The 18,920-nt window shown below is 31.8% G+C and overlaps 2 protein-coding genes across 2 annotated transcripts; both read right to left on the bottom strand.

Annotated features, from left to right (window-relative positions):
- Positions 1 to 1,016: 1,016 nt before the first annotated feature.
- Positions 1,017 to 6,151, bottom strand: LOC139504344 (atrial natriuretic peptide receptor 1-like). Its single transcript, XM_071294416.1, has 7 exons — positions 6,093 to 6,151; positions 5,788 to 5,911; positions 5,139 to 5,207; positions 3,972 to 4,146; positions 3,423 to 3,521; positions 2,778 to 2,869; positions 1,017 to 1,223 (listed from the first exon to the last, which is right to left on the bottom strand). Exons 1-7 carry the CDS (start codon positions 6,149 to 6,151, stop codon positions 1,017 to 1,019), a joined length of 825 nt encoding a protein of 274 aa, XP_071150517.1.
- A 1,538-nt stretch (positions 6,152 to 7,689) lies between these two features.
- On the bottom strand, positions 7,690 to 18,875 carry LOC139504343 (atrial natriuretic peptide receptor 1-like). The gene is made up of 12 exons (XM_071294415.1): positions 18,861 to 18,875; positions 17,954 to 18,095; positions 17,065 to 17,146; positions 16,110 to 16,224; positions 14,890 to 14,979; positions 14,049 to 14,126; positions 12,603 to 12,707; positions 11,284 to 11,355; positions 10,474 to 10,630; positions 10,076 to 10,219; positions 9,107 to 9,278; positions 7,690 to 7,845 (listed from the first exon to the last, which is right to left on the bottom strand). Exons 1-12 carry the CDS (start codon positions 18,873 to 18,875, stop codon positions 7,692 to 7,694), a joined length of 1,326 nt encoding a protein of 441 aa, XP_071150516.1. The 3' UTR covers positions 7,690 to 7,691.
- Between the last annotated feature and the right edge of the window lie 45 nt (positions 18,876 to 18,920).

Here is an 18,920-nt window from a genome sequence, read left to right as displayed (position 1 = left end):
AGAGCGCTTCGATCCAAAAGAATTGCCGTATGTGTCCTATCAGAATCGAAATAATTCATGGGGGCTTGAATATATCTAGATTTTACCACGGGTTGTCCCTTTATGCCGATATTTTACCCCTCGCTATCGCTCAGGGGTAAAATATTTGTCATAAAGGGCCAACCCGGGGTAAAATCACGATATATTCAAGCCCCCATGAATTATTTCTTAATTATAGTGTGAAAAGTTTCTCTGATACCCATCACCCATGTATTATTAATATAATGTGCCTTCCAACCCCTCCATACATTTTTTTCTGGAATAGCCCTTAACAAAAGTGTTTGTCTCTTCTAAGATTAAGACATAAAAAAAGTAATCAAGGATACCAGACTTATAATTTTGTAAATCAAATAAATGCATGCAGACATTTAACACTGACGATTAAAATTTAGGATAAAGACAACAAGCAAATGCACGATTATGTTAAAGTTGGTGGAAGGGTTATGCAGATTGGTGAACCTTGAACAATCTTTAAACAGTATAAAGGTTTATTTGAATTTGTCTGTCAATAAGAAATTTCAATAGAAATGTTCAAAATGAAGCGGACTTGCAATGAAATGTGCAGATTGGTAGCAAATATTTGTGCCCATACATTTGTACACAAAATGAGAGTATGAAAAAAATGTAGAATTACAAAAATAACGAACTCTAGGAAAAGTTCAAAACGAAAGTCCTTTAAAAAATTGCAAAATAAAAGTCTACAATACATTTGTACATCTAACGAATGGAAAACAACTGTCATATTCCTGACTTGGTACAGCCATTTTCTTGTGTATAAAATGAAAAAATATTAAAACCATGCTTTGATATATATAAAAATATTTGTATGTTGTTTTTTACAACAGTAAGAATATATTTGAATATATTAATAAATATATTACTGGTTGCAAATGAAATTTTCTATTACAAAACACATCTCGTTATTAGTAATTCAAACAGATTTAAAAATAAAGCTTTAATCAATGGATGTCGTTTGCTTATATGATTCCGTTGAATATTGATCTTTGATCCTCTTCTAATGGTTTTAAGGTTGTTGCAGTGTTAAGAAAATGCGGCTGCATTTTCTCACTTTCATCATCAGTGATTATGATCTTTGAGTCGTATTCTGATAGATGATGGTTTGGTTTGACCCAACTTGTTTGTATTTCCTTGATCAACCAATATGTTTTCATAAACCCTTTACCCTGCAAAACAAAACGTTTTAATTATTTTTAAGTAAAATTGAGAATAGAAATAGGGAAAGACGTGAGATGGTGATCTGGTATGACCCGACTAATTTTAATCTTCTTGATAAGCCAATGTGTCTTCATTAACCCTTTACGCTGTATAATAAAGGCACGAGTAGTATACCAGGGATCCTGGGTCATTGCTCGACAGGAGACGAAGGATTATACTGGGTCAGGATGCCAGGCTATAATTAACCGATGTTCATTAATCATATATCGATTAAGTGAAAGCAAGTGCGGGTCACAAAGCCATTCCAAGGGGAATAATAACGGAACAAAAGAATCGCTCAACCAAAGAATATACATATTCTAAGTACCTAGATGTGAAATTTTAGATGAAGCAAAATGCGTTTTAAAAAGACCTTTCAGAACAGCAAAGCTGACATGATTTTAGTTTAGTCACAGAAAGGAGCAAACTGTTAGTAGTGGAGCAGAAACTGATTTTAAGAAGCACTCCAGTTCACCTTATGTTTTATCAAATCTGAGTAACATGCAGATCTTGCATCAACCTTTCGCCTTAAGGTGGTACCTAACACTACAGAGAGATAACTTTGTAAAGTCAGCTAAACGTTTTAATTACGCTGTGTTGTAAAAGGAATATTAAGCTTCTCAATGATCAAAATTGATGTTTGTCAAATTGCAATATAACCAGTGTAATTTTTCTGACAAAACGGTTGGTTAAAAAAAAAATTAATTTTTATATTTTTATTAGAGTCTCAAAGTAAATACTTTGAAAAAATTTTATGAAAATTAAATGAGCCAAATTAATTTTAGTGAAAGTGTTGGGTACCACCTTAAGAATCTGACAACACTTTGTCAATCATATTGGTCCTGTTGACAATCAGGTTTTTTCTGTGTATCGTTTTGTGTATTGGTAATTTTCCTTGATATTTCACTCCAAAGAAGCGACACCATTTAAGAATAAGACTTGCACTGTTATGGACAGGATCAATTGCAATATCTTAAAGATGTCCATTATACCAAACATAACCATAAATTCATGCACATTTCATCTTTTTATGCCCCATGTATGGGCATTATGTTGTCTCGTCTGTGCGTCCGTTCGTCCGTCTGTCCCGATTCAGGTTAAAGTTTTTGGTCGAGGTAGTTTTTGATGAAGTTCAATCAACTTGAAACTTGGTACACATGTTCCGTATGATATGATCTTTCTTTTTTTGCCATATTGGAGATTGTCCCCCATTTTAACGATCCACTGAACATAGAAAATGATAGTGCAGATAGGACATCAGTGTAAAATGGACACATTCTTGTTTTTTAAATAAATGAAGCTATATTCATCCATTTAAAATTTCTGGGTACCAATAATAATGGAAATTTTAGCCTTGACTGATTCTGTTCTTATGCATCCTTTGCTTTTACATACTTGACGTAGGGCGTTCCTAATAAAGGTAAATCTATAAAGGCACTTAGAGAGAAAAATCTTGTAGTTTGTTTTTTTTATATATACGCTTACTTGTAGGATATCAGTATAAGTATAATTTTCTCACCGACCTTTATTTCGATATTTCCCCGAGGCTCTAAATTAAAGCCGCCATGTTTATCTAACAGACTCTTTGTATCAGGACTAACATGTATCTTCATGGCTGAAATGAATATGTAATATTTTGATTAGTATGGTGAAACGCTCCTCTGAATAATGTTTGGCATTAGTACATTTCGAATACGTTTTGACGAAAAAAATGTACGTATCTAATCGGAACCTTGATCGCTTATAAATTTATAATTATAATTTCTAATAAAGTGTTTAATCTCTTTGTAAATGAATTTTAATCCCTTTTGGTCTAATTGCTTCTAAAATAACTACTTTTCTTTTTCTTTACATGCTTTTGGCATTGGACATCCTTGAATCAGATAACGGGGAGTTTGGAAGTTTTCCTCGGTACTTGATGAAATGTCGTATTTCACCTACAATTTAAACCATTACTCTTTGCTTTTCAACTGTTTTTTTTGCTATTTTCAGCAATCATAGGCATTTTATCCAAGTAAAGAATTAAACGCTTCTTTTTGTCAATTAATTGAGGATTCAGTGTAACATTTCCGCTAAACTACAAAAATCAGGATGGCACCTTGTTGGCAACTGAGATGGTAATGAATTTCAAGAGGATTATCAATGATTGACTTTTAAGATTTGTATACCTTCTCCGTGTGATTCCATTCTGGAGGCAGTATTCACAGTATCTCCAAACAAACAGAATCTAGGCATTTTGGTTCCAACAACTCCGGCACATACTGGTCCTGTAAAAGGTGTTGTGTTGTTTTTTTGCAACGCAATTTTTATTTTAATAATTAAATTTCATAGAATAATGTATGCATTGTATTAAAAGGTAGAAGAAGCGTTTCAAAACCGTGCCAAAAATGAGTGCAAATACTTCCAAGGCAATCGGTAGTGTAACGAATAATTCAATATATTACAGACAGTAAATATGTTAAAGAAATAGGACATTGATAATTGTTTATGTCAACAGAAAAGGGTTTATGTCAACATAAAAGGGCTCTATCTACAGAGCTGCAGGTACAATCGCGGACGAAACAGCATCAAGCAGAGATATCGACAAATGGTTCCCAAAACTCATAAAAGATATCAAGCTTGTAATTTTGTCGGCTGCGTGATTCGTCTACACGAGACTCGTCAGTTCAATGCCTGAGAGAGAAAGAAAGAGAAAACAGAACATGCAAATAATATACCCGAATGAATTCCTATCCTAGCTTGTAGGTGTTTTCCAGGGAAATGTCTAATTTTAAATATTCCAACATTCTGAACTATTTCTAGTGACATCATGGCTATCTGACGAACGTGGTCGTCTCCATTCCGTGTAGGAAGACCAGATACTACCATGTAGGCATCGCCAATAGTTTCAACCTGCAAAATGGTATAGAAGTACTTCATATGCAGATTATATACACATCACACGTGTAATTGTTATTGTTTATGCGATGATGAAGTTGCTTTTTAAATTCGAATTTATCCAGTGCTTTCATATTGGATAATGTTACTTTAAACAATATGTATTCAGATATTATATATTCACAAAACGATATGATATATTTGAAATATTATTAAGTATTCAGAAACAATAATCATGTTTCCAGAAGTACTTCAATGATCAGAAAATACAAACTTATTCGGTTTTATTTGTATTCGTTTTCTTGTACATCTAGATATTGCACATAAGACGAAAGCTAGTTTTGAAATTTCTTTTTGATATTTGGAACAACTTTATTCCTATAAGTCAATTTTGTTGCATGATGGATTTATTGGAATGCAGCTTTTTATTAAAAGACACTTCATTCTGAGGACATTTTCATTTGTTAAAATTAATAATACAGGATCAAACTTATAACTGATAGCTAACAAATAGAGGCACAGAACATATCTTTTAAATACATGTATAATGTTATGTATAAATCTGACTGTGATTCAAAAGAAGACACGATGTCAAGTCTGGTAACTTTTAGTTGGTGTGTCATGTATGAATATTTCTTATCGTTCATTTATCTGAAGATTGAAGTTAGAAATAATATGAACAAATGAAATTACATTAGAATGCACAAAATCAGCAATATTTGACAAGTTATTATTGTATGTACGTCTGTTTATTTACATGTATCTTTTTTCGAATAATATATGATTGAAACTTGTTGCATGTTTAACATCTAACGGTTAATTCGCTTTTTCAGGATCTAAATGACTATAGATTATCTCATTGTCCGTACACAAAATGAACGTAACGTTACGTCATTGGTTGAATTTCCATTGTTTAGAACGTTTTAAACCAATCACAACGTTTTTTGAAAATATTACCCAGAATGCATTAGATTCGTAAACAGCGAATTGTTAGCTATCAGGCTTACCTTGTAAACGTCATATCGTTCGATGATAGCATCAAAAACACAATACAAATCATTCAACAGGTCCACAACCTGAAATAGTACTTATCATGATGCTGTTTCTTAACATGTAGGTATATAAAAAGTAAAAACATAAAGATATACTGCATTAAATAAACAGTAGTATACCGCTGTTCAAAAGTCTTAAATCGATTAAGAGAAAACAAATTCGGGTTACAAACCAAAACCGAGGGGATCACAACAAGACGAAAACGACGAAGCAACAGAAAACTGAAGTGCAACAAAAACAAACGACAATGCAACATACATAAAAACGAACCATTAAGGAGATATTCGTTGTTAACAGAATGGAATGAGTTCGATTAGACAGAACACAATAATCAAATTAACCGAAATATATCCAGAGGACAACCCACTATCTTTAACAGTAGACATGTACGTTTACAATACGCCAAGCTCTAAAGTGTTCCTAGTCATGGAACAGAAACAGCTTACCTTCCCTCTGCATTTATGTTTACCACTTTGGTGGGGTGTATGTTGTTTAATTTTAACTTTTCTTTGTAGAGTGGTTTTTTTTCTAATTTTTATTTTAAATTTGTTCGTTTTTCGTAATTCACGTGTTTTTTTTAATTTCATATATAACAAATTGTACCTCCATTGGCGAACTCTCTGCCGATATAGTAGTGAATCCTACAATATCACTAAAGTAGATTGTAACACTGTCATAAGCCTCTGGCTCTACTATCTGATTGTTCTTCAGTTTGTCAGCAACTGTTCTGTAAAGGAAATAGTAATTACAATGTATTTTGAAATTCTTACAATTATCATGTGATCGAATTATGACAGCGTTAATCAAATGTCGAGACTCATTGTATGGTTTAGTTTTGTTTTAATTTAGTGAATAGAATATAAGAAAAAGTATGCTGTTACAACTAACAGTGTCCGATGATGAAATACAGCTTAAGCGGTTTTGGTCCCCATATGGACCTTCTGGAACGATACAAATTATCCCACATCGGACGTCCTTATGAATAAATGAACTTATGATTGAAATTGAATAGTTGCGCCAGATGCGTGTTTCATTTACAAATGACGCTCGAATCAAAAAGTAAAATCACAAAAATACTGAACTCAGAGGAAAATTAAATCGGTATGTCCCTAATCACATGGCAAAATCAAATGACAAAACACATCAAAAACGAATGGACAACAACTGTCATATTCCTGACGTAGAAAAGGCATTTTCAAATGTAGAAAATGGTGGATTAAACCTGGTTTTATATATATATAGCGCTAAACCTCTCACTTCGTACGACAGTCTCATCAAATTCCGTTATATTCACAATGATGCGTGAACTTAACAGACATAATAAATTAAATAGTCAAAATATGGGTACAGCAGTCATCATCGTGTTATAATTCTAAAAGAAAAAATTTCGCGTGTCTGACGTCAGAAAATTAATACGTCACATTTTTTTGTCGTTCAATGTTCATACAAACACTTTTAAAATTTCACATGAGCAATGTTATTATACAGGGTTTAAAAAAATCAAAAGCATGTCAGAATTAATTTCAGAAATAGACCGAAATTTAAAATAGTCCAAAAGTTCTATAGAATTTATAAGAATCCACAAATGATTCATTCCACTACGTAACGTAATTTTGACGTTTGTGGTTCTACGTATTTTCTAATTTATAATAGAAATATAACATAATGTCATATTTTAGAACAATAACATAGTGATGGGATCTTTTAAAGTACAGAGTCACGTTATAAGAACCAACGAATCACAAAAAGTCACATATATAAAACGCACAAGCAAAAATGAAAGATAATACAAACACATTGACGGGATGTATAAGTACCGAGCCACGTTAAATGGATATCACAGAAAACAATCCAACAGTAAAAGTAATATTAATAATAGAATAAAGACAAATGAAAAAACAATATAACACGTTGTTAAGATGATAAACAACGTTAGTACGCAGAATCTATACACCAAGACTATCATGTATTATTTGTGAAGTAGATACGGAATATTTATCAACAAGGTCCTGCTACCTTCCGATGAACTTTTTAAGAAAACAGACGAGACGTTCTTTGACATATCCCTGGTTCATCAACTTTCTGCTCAGACTCTGATGACGTTTTAGAAAGTCTGAGTAGAAGCTGCAAGTTCTTGAATATCGAATAAGTTGGGAAATGTATATTTCATATGCATGCAGGTGTTGTTTGTATATTGCTACTAAGGTGGGGGAAATTTATAATTTAAAAATTAAAATCGTCTCGTTTTCATAAATATGTTAAAAATGCCAAATAAAGAACGAAGTTGAAGAGCATTGATGACCAAAAGTTCCTTCCAGTTTACCAAATACAGCTAAGGTTATCTATTCCAAAAGTAGAAAAGCCTTAGTATTTCAAAAAATAAAGAGAGGATTTTTGGATTCTCTAACTCAAAGTGTTAAATCCACTAAATTGGTACAGATATTACCAAAGCTCATTACACCACTCACTTTTTTGTCTTTGTTAGAAGTTTTACTGCTCTCTATAACTTACTTTGGTAATAATTGTTCAAGTAATTGATCAGATTTCTTCTTTTCTTCAAGAAAAGCTTCAGTCCTCTGTCCTACTAATTCTTCAAGATTGTTAGCATATTGTTCCATACGTCTTAATAATGCATCTAAGATGTTGTGACTAGCTGATATTCTTTGGAAAGCCAGGCAAAAACAGAGGATAAAAAAAAATTTAAAAATTACAGTCTTGAAAGATATTTGACGATTGAATGGTTGATTGGGAAATACAAAAGTCGAAACTATAAAAAATAAGGAGATACATTCATCATAAAATTTTGTAAGCTAGACGTGCGTTTAGAAAGATATGGCTTAATACAGCTTAGGTGATCAAATCTTGCATTATAATTACATATCAATACATTTAACATCATAAAAATTCAAAATAATAAATGCGTGTATTAATTTATGAATTTAGTAAAACATCTCATTTCCGTTTCCTATACTTATTTAATAAGAGTTACAAGGAAAAGCAACACTTAGATTTATTTCAATATTTCTTATAACATAACATTATTGTAACGAAGATATAAATGGCTAACCGTTTTTTTTTGGGGGGGGGGGTATATATCTATGCTTGCAGGTGTTTTACAAACCGATTTTTAACACTAGCAAGAAAACATTGATGTGTTGCTTTCACAGAAAACATACATTTCGTCGTTGAATGATTGGGTTTCGGTACCGCGTTTGTGATTCTATGTTCGATGATATCTGTTATATGAACAAAGATATTGAAATTTTGTCCACGCTGTTCATAAAATAGGGGGAAAAGGATGAAAATGCACCAAATGTTTATATTCAATATGAGTATTCACATCTTGTCTATGACAACTATCAAATTATTGTTCAAAAATGTTCTCCGAAATTTCCTACCGGGTTAACTGTTTCACAGATATTCGTTGATATAAATGTATAGATATTTATATTTAGTATTGGAAGACATTTATATAAACAAAAACAATTAAGAGTACAAAAATGATTTTTTGTATTTGAAAATTCGTTCTATAATTTCATGATTTAAATACAAATCGATCAAGATACCCGGCATATAATTTGTTACGACGGACAGGCATTTTTTTTTATACACTAGCGCATCTGTGATAACAACATTAACGGTAACAATTTTTCAACACCATATGGCCATTTCGACAACGGATGTCTCTTAATTTAGTGATGACTGACGCAAAATATTTAAAAATCCAAAACACATTAGACATATGAAGCGCACCAATAGATGGAAGGTTAAATAAAAAATAAAGTTAATAGTTTAAAACAATTTTATTTGACCATGACGTATCATCCCACCAAAAACTCGGGACATTTTACAAGGACGGAAAAAAATAAACGATGACGGTAAATCCCTTATTTTCCGTTATCGCACTGAATAATGTACATACCCGGTAATTTCTTTCAGCTGTTTCTTGATGGAACGAAACGTTGGTCGCTTGAATAAACTTTCATCCCAACAGGCCTGCATCAAATCAATCATCTTAGGTACGTCATCTGACAATGATGGGAGAGATGGTCTAAACGGGTTATCTCCCTTCGTCTTTACTTTTCGAATAACATCTGCGGTACCAAAAATATAAAGAAGAGAAATAATATTGAAAATTTTTTGTATTAGCTTAGATTTTCAAATATATATCTTGTTTTAATAACATGATAGTTCGTAAATAAATGCAACAGTAATATACCGGTGTTCAAAAAAAAGTCATAAATCGAATGAGAGAACACATATCCGGGTTACAAACCTAAAACGTCATTTGACAATGCTGAGAGATATGGTCTGAACGGGTTGTTTCCCTCTGTCTTCATTTTTCAAATAACATCTACGATATAACAAAATAAAAAGAAAAAAAAAGCAGTTGAAATAATTTTTGTATTAGGAGTTATTAAAGGTACCGGGTAGGTCTTCAATAACATGTCTTGTTTTTATTCGTTGAAGTCTTCATTCTTCTGTCTTGATTTTTGAAAACTTGATAGTTTGTATGTTTGTTGAAAGGTCATACAATAAGGTAATTTTTTTAATGAAATACTAGGAACCAATTACGAAATATTGCCTAAGTATAAGACATATTTTGAACCATTATGCACATTAGGGAGCTTCAATTTGATTTTAATGATGGAGGAGGAGGGTGTAGATGACCAATTTTGTCCTGCATTTATTTTAAGTTTTTATCTTGTTTTTTAAATTTTTCAATTAATTCGATCGTATATTTTTTTTTTCTTAATTGTCACCCTGTATTTTTTGGCACAGTGTCTCATCCAGCATTTGTTTTTTAAACTGAAACTCCTGCCCTGCCTATTTTTTCAAATTTCGTCCTTGTCCCCTTTAATATCAAATGACAGCTCCCTTCTGTATATACCGTGGATTGATGTTTTCTCTGTTTCCTCTTCAAATGGAGACATTCTTGTCAGAATCTCAAACATTATCATTGCAAAGCTGTATACATCTGACGATTGGGAGACTTTGTCTCCTCTCAAACATTCTGGGGCAAACCATATACATTCTGAAAATAAATTGAAGCGTGTCTAATAACAGTTTTAATTCATTGCAAAACTTACAGGAAACTAAATTAAAAAGAAATCACGCTGTCATTAGTATGATGTATCATTAAGCAACTTTTATGAATGATAATTGAATGTGACAAAAACCGACACCTCATAAATTCTTATATTTCAACTTGAACTCTGTTCGTCATTGTAATTCAATTTTCTTTGTAAATTTCTCAGGAGCAGAAACGCCTATGATACATATTCTTACCTTTTTCATTTTCCACACATTCGAGATGATTGCTTCCCAAAATAGAAGGTAATCCAAACTCGGATATTTTCAGGACAAACCGACTGTCGATTATACATCTATCGCTGTTCAGTCGACCATGAATCAAAATTGGTGAAGCGTGAAGGTAAGACATCCCCTAAAATTAGATATTAAAAAAATATTAATCAATCGACCGTGATTTAAAGTTTTTGATGCGTGAAGGTAGGACATCCCATTAAAATAGATATTGAAAAAAAGACTTCAACCGTGGTTTAAAATAAGTGAAGTATGAAGTTAAGACATTCCCAATATTTTATATTGAAAAACTTGTACATGTAACTATTGCAAATACATGTATGCATTCCAATTTTTACATGTCTCCCCAACCACTGTTATCAAAATGTTCTTATCTATGTATGTTGGCGTTTGTTTTTGTTGCACTTCAGTGTTCCTGTTGTTGCTTTGTTATTCTCTTATAATTGATGTTTTGTCATTGGTCTGAGTTTGCAGCCTGGACTTCTTTTCTCTCGGCCGATTTACGACGTATGAACAGCGGTATACTAATTTTGCCTTTATCCATCTTTCAAGCATATTTAAAAACCAAAAAGTACAAAACGAGACGTGCAGATAGAAATAACAGGCACCAATAGTTGAACACAATTGACCGTTTTAGATACTAAAACTTTGTTATAAATATAATAAAAGCGTAAGCAAAATATATAATTACTCGTTCATTATGTCGGTGCTTGAAAGTGTCGTTAAAAATAAATAAATCAAATTAAAAAATAAAGAGGGGGAAAAATACTTTACATTGGCTAGGTCAGTCACTAAAGCTGCTTTGAAATCCCAATCAAGATTTAATGAGTCATTCTGTAAGATATCCTGAAAATAAAAAAAAAATAAAGACATGCGTGTAATATCAAACAACTACTTCTGACAAACAAAGTTCTTCTATCTTTTGTTAATAAAATATCCTGGCCCTTAGCTATCTATCATCTTATTTCATGAAACGAAAATACAATGCAGCTTTATATAAGAGGAAGCTCACATTCCAATACATGTATAAATAGGATGAATATTGTCTGATAGATGTGAGATTAAAGAAAATATTTTGCATTTTTATGTTGAAATATAAACGATTTGTCACGAATATTACAGTATAAACATGGAAAATAAAATTGAGAATGGAAATGAGAAATGTGTCAAAGAGACAACAACCCGACCATAGAACAGACAACAGCCGAACTCCACCAATGGATTGACAACGGTATTTTGATTCATTTAACTCGAGTAAAAGCTTTTAAAAGATGAATAGATAATTCACTTCCAATTTTTTGAACAAAAAGTGTGGTGATGTCGAAATCAAATACAAATTGTACTGATTTTTCAAGTCTGTTTACTAAAATGCAATGAATTTAAAAAATACTGGATAATTTGTTACCGAAGATAAGCAGAGAAGAAAAGTGTATGAAACACAATATTCCACAAGATAATATTTCATAAGATAAGATGTCATGATCTCGAAACTCATTCATTTTACTTGTAGACAAAAAAGAACCTGGAAACAAGGTAATGGTCCCTTTTCAATATCACCTATGCAACTATTTAAAAAATATGGGTCGATGTCACTTCTGGTGGACGTTTCGTCCCCAAGAATATCAGCAACCCAGAAGTCAGCACTTCGAATGTGACATGAATATCAATTATAGGGCCATTTTATACATTAACTGTTTGAAAAAGTATGAATTATTTGAAATACCGAGGATTGTCATATCCCATACATAGATTACCAGTGATGTATTTGGCTCAACCTTTTGCAATTTTGAGTTCTAAATGCTCTTCAACTTCGTACTTTATTTGGCTTTTTTTTTTTTTTTTTTTTTTTTTTTTTTTTTAACTTTTTTGAATTCGAGCGTCACTGATGAGTCTTTTGTAGACGAAACGCGCGTCTGGCGTATATATAAAATTTAGTCCTGGAATCTATGATGAGTTTATTTATGTAGACGAAACGCGCGTCTGGTGTATCAAATTATAATCTTGGTACTAATCAGCATCACATTTAATACCTTATATGTAAATAAACTACAATGCGGTGATTTTTGTTTTGCAAAAGTGAAATGAAGACGTACCTGTAAACTTCCTCTAGAACAATCTTCCATTACGAGGAATACACCTCTAAGAGTCCTATATAATCCGAAGAATTTAACCAAATTATTACATTGTAGGTCTTTCATCTGAATTAAAAAAAAAATACTGGCATTTGTTATCTGATATTTTGTTTCTATGTATATTGCATTGTCGTTAAATCTTGTTGCACTTCATTGTTTGGAGTGTTTGTGTTGTTTCGTTGTTTTCCTCTTAAAGTTGATGTGTGTTCCTCAGCTTTAGTTTGTAACCCGAATTTTTCTCTCTCAATCGGTTTGATACTTTTGAACAACGGTATACTACTGTTGCCTTTATTTATAACGATTTCTTAAACAAACAAGTAAAATCACAAAAATACTGAACCCTGAGAAAAATTAAAAAACAGAAAGTCCCTATTTAAATGGCAAATTCAATAGCCTAAACACATCAAACGAATGGATAACAACTGTCATATTCCTGTCTTGGCACCAGTATTTTATTATGTAGAAAATAGTTGATCAAACCTTGTGGTATAGCTAGCTAACCTTCTCACATGTATGCCAGTCAAATAGTTACAATCATGTGTTTACTCTAATGTACCCCCAGTTTTTACTCTTGCAATAAGTGCAGGAGGGCTGACAATAGTTTGGATGGATCTGACTCGTTTATCATTGGTTTTTATGTTGTTTTTTTTCTTTGTGCTTAAGCCAAAATCAATGCAGTTTGTTCTTCAACGTTGTTGATTTTGTTAAAATTTATTTCTCAATATCTTTTTTTTATTTGGAAGACGATTATTATTAGTAAACTGTGGGTTCATTTATTTTCATGGCTACCAATTTTAGTTGTTTGAGAAAAAAATGAATTTTCGTGGTTGTTTGATTTCGTGTTTTTCTAAAGTCTGTATACAGGCCAATTGAAATTTTGTGTTTTGTTGAACATCATAATTCCTGATTCATCACATGAAACCACTAAATCCACGATAATTAGTATCCCATGAATATTAATGAATCCATAGTAGTAATAATTTAATTTTAGATGTTACATGTCTTCTGATTGGCTGACGTTATTTTGTTATCAGCCCATAGACATAATTTAGTCATGTGACCGTGACGTCATCAACGTTTTTTTCATGGTTTCAATGGACTTTAGAATTAAATTCTAAGAAATGACTGTAATATTTTTTCTGTCAATGAAGAAATAACATAAAAAATTTGGTGCACACTGAATAACGCGCGTTCCTTAAATAACTATCATCATAAGAGGGAAGTGAGTTAAACTCACAATGGAGTTTTTGGTGTTAAAGACCGTACGGTGACCCTTACTTACTTACTTCTACCTGACTTTGTAACAGTGGAGAGTTGTCTTATTGACATTATTGATTATTATCACATAAATTGAAATGATGATAATACTGAACATGTTTTCCCCACAAAATAACGTGGTGTACCTACATTTTTTAACTCTATCAGGAATTTTCTGTTAACAACCATTTTGAGACAAGTAGTCTTCATTACTGCAACTAAAGTACCCTGTAAATAGTGGGTATAAAAATGAAAAAGGAATTCAACGGCAGAACGAAAAATCAACTATTCAACTTATACTGTTTTCCACAATCGACAAGAATCTTTATGAGTTTAGATAAAACATGAATAAATGTTATGCATTTTTCAAACGAAAGTGCAAACAAAATTGAAAACTATTATAAAATAGGCCCAAATGTAATCTAAAACTATGTTCTAGAAAAGAAGGCACGTGAAAAATGTTGAAATTCGTAGATCCATAGGAAATGTTAACTTTAATAATTAGTATATATTCCACACATATTCAGACCCGACATATTTTGCTATGATTGCATCACCCACCATACGAATCTCGATTCTGTATAAAGTATGTTTGTTACTGTGTTTCAAAATAACAAGCTTTTTAAAAGACTGGTATCAAATGATATTATATAAGTAAAGGAACAACAAAGCAGAAAAAATTAAGGGTCCGTGTGCTTATTTTTAAGATATAAGCCAATATAAATTTTGAGGGAAATGAGTCTCTAGTTTTTCATACTTTTAACTTTGGCCACATTTCTCTTTTTTTTTTTAAACTATGAAAAAATAACAAGGACTTTAGGATATTTTTAAATATAGCTATTTAAACTATATGTAATACAATTATAAAAAGATTAGTGTGGAAATTTATTTAATGGCATGGATAAAACTAGTTGATGCAAAATGTCTGGCAAAAATATAAAAACAAGAGGAGCAATCATCGTTAAACAGTGTTTTTTTTTTTAACCTTTACCTTATATATAGCTGGTTTCTTATTATGTGATGTGAAGTCAGTTGTGGTGCTTGTTATCTCATTTTGCAAGGAACGTAACTCATCAGTGCTCTAGAAAAATCAATATATCATAATCAAATAGTTTTGTAGAAAATTTCACTAAGACAAAGTCAACAATTAAATTAAAGATGAAAAAACGATGTTAATATCATTCTACGCTGTTGACAAAAATTACCACATTTCTACTTCAGGTCAGTTTCCCTTTGTAGGTACTGCATAATTTGCATAATCTTCAATGATCAACATCTTCAGAATTTTTTTTTTGTAAAGATGAAATTTACAGAAAAGTTTATTATTTAAATAATGCCAAGACCATCGAATGATAACTTGGCTATAAAACCATGTTCAATCCACCATTTCCTACATAAGAAAATGCCTGTACCAAGTCAGGAATATGACAGTTGTTATCCATTCGTTTGATGTGTTTCAACTATTGATTTTGCCATTTGATTTGGGACTTTTCTTTTTGAATTTTCCTCGGAGTTCAGTATTTTTGTGTTTTTACTTTTGGCTGATGACATTTTCGCTAGCCAAGGGTTACGATCCACTCCTCCTTCTACTCCCTTGCAGATTAAGTCAACATTTGTGATAACAACGTTGGACCATCTATCGATTGATTAAAGTCACGCCCATTCAGGATACACTATTCTTTAGCAATTGTAGCACTTGAACTCTCTTCAGTGTTGAGATGAAAACACGGTTACGTCTAGAATCTACAAACTTGGTGGAGTAGGAAACGAAAATATATGTTTGACGTTCTTACATTTGTACACGAAACAATCACAGGAACTTTTATTTGTTGATTAAGAACATTTAAATTGTTACTTAATATCGTCGTATGTTTATGGGATAAAGACTTCAATCATCACGTGACGATTGTGTACATACATTTTCTACATTAACACGTGATCATGTTATATTCTCTTTTTGATTGGATGCAGTCAGTTACGACTGCAACCAATGAAAAGCATTACCTCGTTGATTAGAAGTTATCTCTTAATCCGCAAGGGTGAAGAGGAAGATAGTGGATCGAAACCTTGACCAGCGAAAATGGGCTGATGATTAATAAGGAACTTATACTCCATCAAAAACATTACAGCTAGAGTGATGTACAAAACATTCAATATGTAAACTAGAAATCTAAAACAAGGCAAATCTATACTTTATGATAAGTACCCTACCATCAGCATGGAAAATTTGCTGTGTTTACTACCGACCACTTGTGACCTGAATATGATATCCTCTAATCGAATATTCCACCACTGACTCTTCAAATCAGCTTCCTTTTTCAATCGTCTAAAAATTGATAGATTGTCAATTATAAATTATTTCCTTCAATTCTCAACTAATTTCTATTTCTCTTCTATCTATTAAAAATATCGATTTATGACCTTCGAACAACGGTATATTTTTGTTTATAGTAATTAAGATTTTACCACTATGCTGAGTGCTGTACCCTTATTTTTTTTTTTATTTTTACATATTATGTCTGTTTGTTTTGTTCGAACAGCGTTGACAATATAATGGAATTTGATACGACAGTCATAAAAGTGAGAGGTTTAGCTAGGTACCATTTTCTACGTGCCATGTCAGGAATATGACCGTTGTTATCCATTCGTTTGATGTGTTTGAGCTTTTTGCCATTTGATTAGGGACTTTTTGAATTTTCCTCGGAGTTCAGAATTTTTGTGATTTTACTTTACAACAAATGGAAGTTTTTAACGACCTTGACTGGCTATACAGCCCTTGCACGGTCGGTTTTTACTTTATGCTTCTGTTGCCTTTATTTATATGTATTCGTGAGATATATTTTCGTTTTTTCCATATAATGCTGTAGACATTCAATCATTTTAGAAAAAAAAGAGGAAGTGTTAGATGTGGTCAAGGACAGAATAAGTTAGAAATATGGCAGATGTTTTCACTATTTCCATTTGCTTTCCATTTATTTCCATTGCTTGAAAAGAGAATATGATTGTATTTGTGTATTTGTGTTGTTTGTTTATTTCGATTTACGGTTTTATATTGTACCTTGGAAATTCTTTACTATTTGCGTACTGGCATATCAGTGTTTTTTTCGCTATCAGAAAGCGGACTTTCCCCCTTACTTTTATATATAACTTTTTGATAATACTTAACCTGTTCATTATAAGTCCTGCTACAACTACTACAAGAAAAACAGCAACAAACAGGCCAGCTATTAGTCCAGTAGAGTTAAATTCTGAAAAAAATGGGGAAAATAGTTTAACAAATTGCATAGTTAATTGGCATGGAGCATTATTGTCATGACATCATCAAATTAATTATTGTTACTGCTGTTTAGCAACTTCTTCTGACATTTCTGTCACAAACAATTACTCAGTACCCGGATTACAAAGTTTGTGATCAAAACACAAAATTCATTATTTTTATTGGTTGATTATTTTTTTTTTGTAATTATTTTATTTTTCAAGATGAAACATGTGAAATCACATAATACAGTATTAGACACAAGTATAAAAAGTTAAATAACACTTGTAAGATCAATTAAATCATAATGGTATAATAAGATATAAATATTACAATTGATTTTGTTAATTTAAAGCTGCTTCTAACATTTGCCACTTCTGATCCATTTTAATTTTTTGTGTAGGGGTTAAGAAACATACAGAGTATTTTTCTATTTTGATCCAATACTTTAAATATTCTATCTTTCTATTGGTTGATTATTTTTTATGATAATCGTTTAATGACTTTAAGTCCATGACTAGCCATATAATGATGAACCATTGCTATTGCATATTTAGTAATTATGTGCATAAACTATCCTATCCCTCCCAGACAAAACTTATCTTTGACAGTTCAATTTTTTTCTATATATTTGACCTATTGTGTTTGTGATTCTATAACATAATAAAATTGCGATTTAGACAGTAGCGTGACAGAAAACTAATTGGTCATCTGAGTTTTTTCCCATGTGCAGTATTTTAATCAACATGAAAAAAAACTGCTGTTTTTCTGACAAGTTGATGACAAATCATAACCAAACCTTTCACTTTACAGTGGGGATTATCTCCCTTGAATCCACAATCTGGAATGTTCTTTGGTGGTCCTCGATCTGACGGCCAATGTATTGAAGTATCATTCCTAAATACCATAGTTCCAATGGAGCCAAAATATTCTGCAACAATCTGCAAATAGTATAAGAAAGATGTAATAAGATGTACTGCAAAATAGTGCTAAAATGAAATAACTAAATAACGTAATTTATAATGAATTCATGAGTGCTACTGGAACATTTAGTTTGCAAATCATACTAATGTTTCAAACCATAACAGGCTCATGAACATTGATAAATTTCAATTGTATTTTCGTTTATAAAGACAGCAACTCCAAAACATACCAATGAACATGTAATAACAAGTTTATTACAAAACAATCCTGATTAATGAATGAACAATAATACAAATGTTTGTTTTTTCAGTTAAGGTGAAAAAAATTAAACGAGCCAAATTAGATCTAGTCATTCTGTTTGGTACAACCTTAAAAGTAGTCTTTTGTAGATCTTTAATCCATTGATTAAATTAGTTCCACCGCCATACTTTGAAATCTTGACGTGTTATAGTTATTGCTTGATACATTAAAACCAGAATTTACCATTCTAACCCATACCTATTGTCTCTAGTGGGCTCTATTTTCCAGAAACAAATGTAATGCATATTTAATTTTATAATAAGATAGAAATAAGAAGATGTAGAATGAGTGCAAAGGAGATAACATTCTATCCAAGTCATAATATTTATAAGGTAAACATTATAGGTCTTCAACGCGGAGTCATGACTCATAGCGATCGTTAAGCTATAAAGGGCCCATACTTTAGTACAGATAAACAGCCTATAATTGCAAAAAATTACTTTGATACATAATACTGCATCCACACAGCACGAGCAACAAACCCTGCAGTAAAACATATGTCTAAAAGAGGGGCGAAAGATACCTGACTAAGCAATTCGATC

The sequence above is a fragment of the Mytilus edulis genome, chromosome 14, assembly GCF_963676685.1.
Source record: "Mytilus edulis chromosome 14, xbMytEdul2.2, whole genome shotgun sequence".
In the NCBI taxonomy this organism is placed as follows: Eukaryota; Metazoa; Mollusca; class Bivalvia; order Mytilida; family Mytilidae; genus Mytilus; species Mytilus edulis.
Note: the sequence above shows the minus strand (reverse complement) of the source record. Positions and strands in the feature narration are given on the sequence as shown.

Excerpts from the sequence above, each read along its gene's own strand:
- LOC139504344 (XM_071294416.1), bottom strand. The coding sequence starts at position 6,151 with ATGTGGGATAATTTGTATCGTTCCAGAAGGTCCATATGGGGACCAAAA. Across the intron at positions 4,147-5,138 it reads AACGATATGACGTTTACAAG|GTTGAAACTATTGGCGATGC; the intron begins GTAAGCCTGATA and ends ACCATTTTGCAG. Across the intron at positions 3,522-3,971 it reads TAGGATAGGAATTCATTCGG|GACCAGTATGTGCCGGAGTT; the intron begins GTATATTATTTG and ends CACCTTTTACAG.
- LOC139504343 (XM_071294415.1), bottom strand. Across the intron at positions 16,225-17,064 it reads GCAGGACTTATAATGAACAG|ACGATTGAAAAAGGAAGCTG; the intron begins GTTAAGTATTAT and ends ATCAATTTTTAG. Across the intron at positions 9,279-10,075 it reads AGAGAAAACATCAATCCACG|ATGTTATTCGAAAAGTAAAG; the intron begins GTATATACAGAA and ends TTGGTACCGCAG.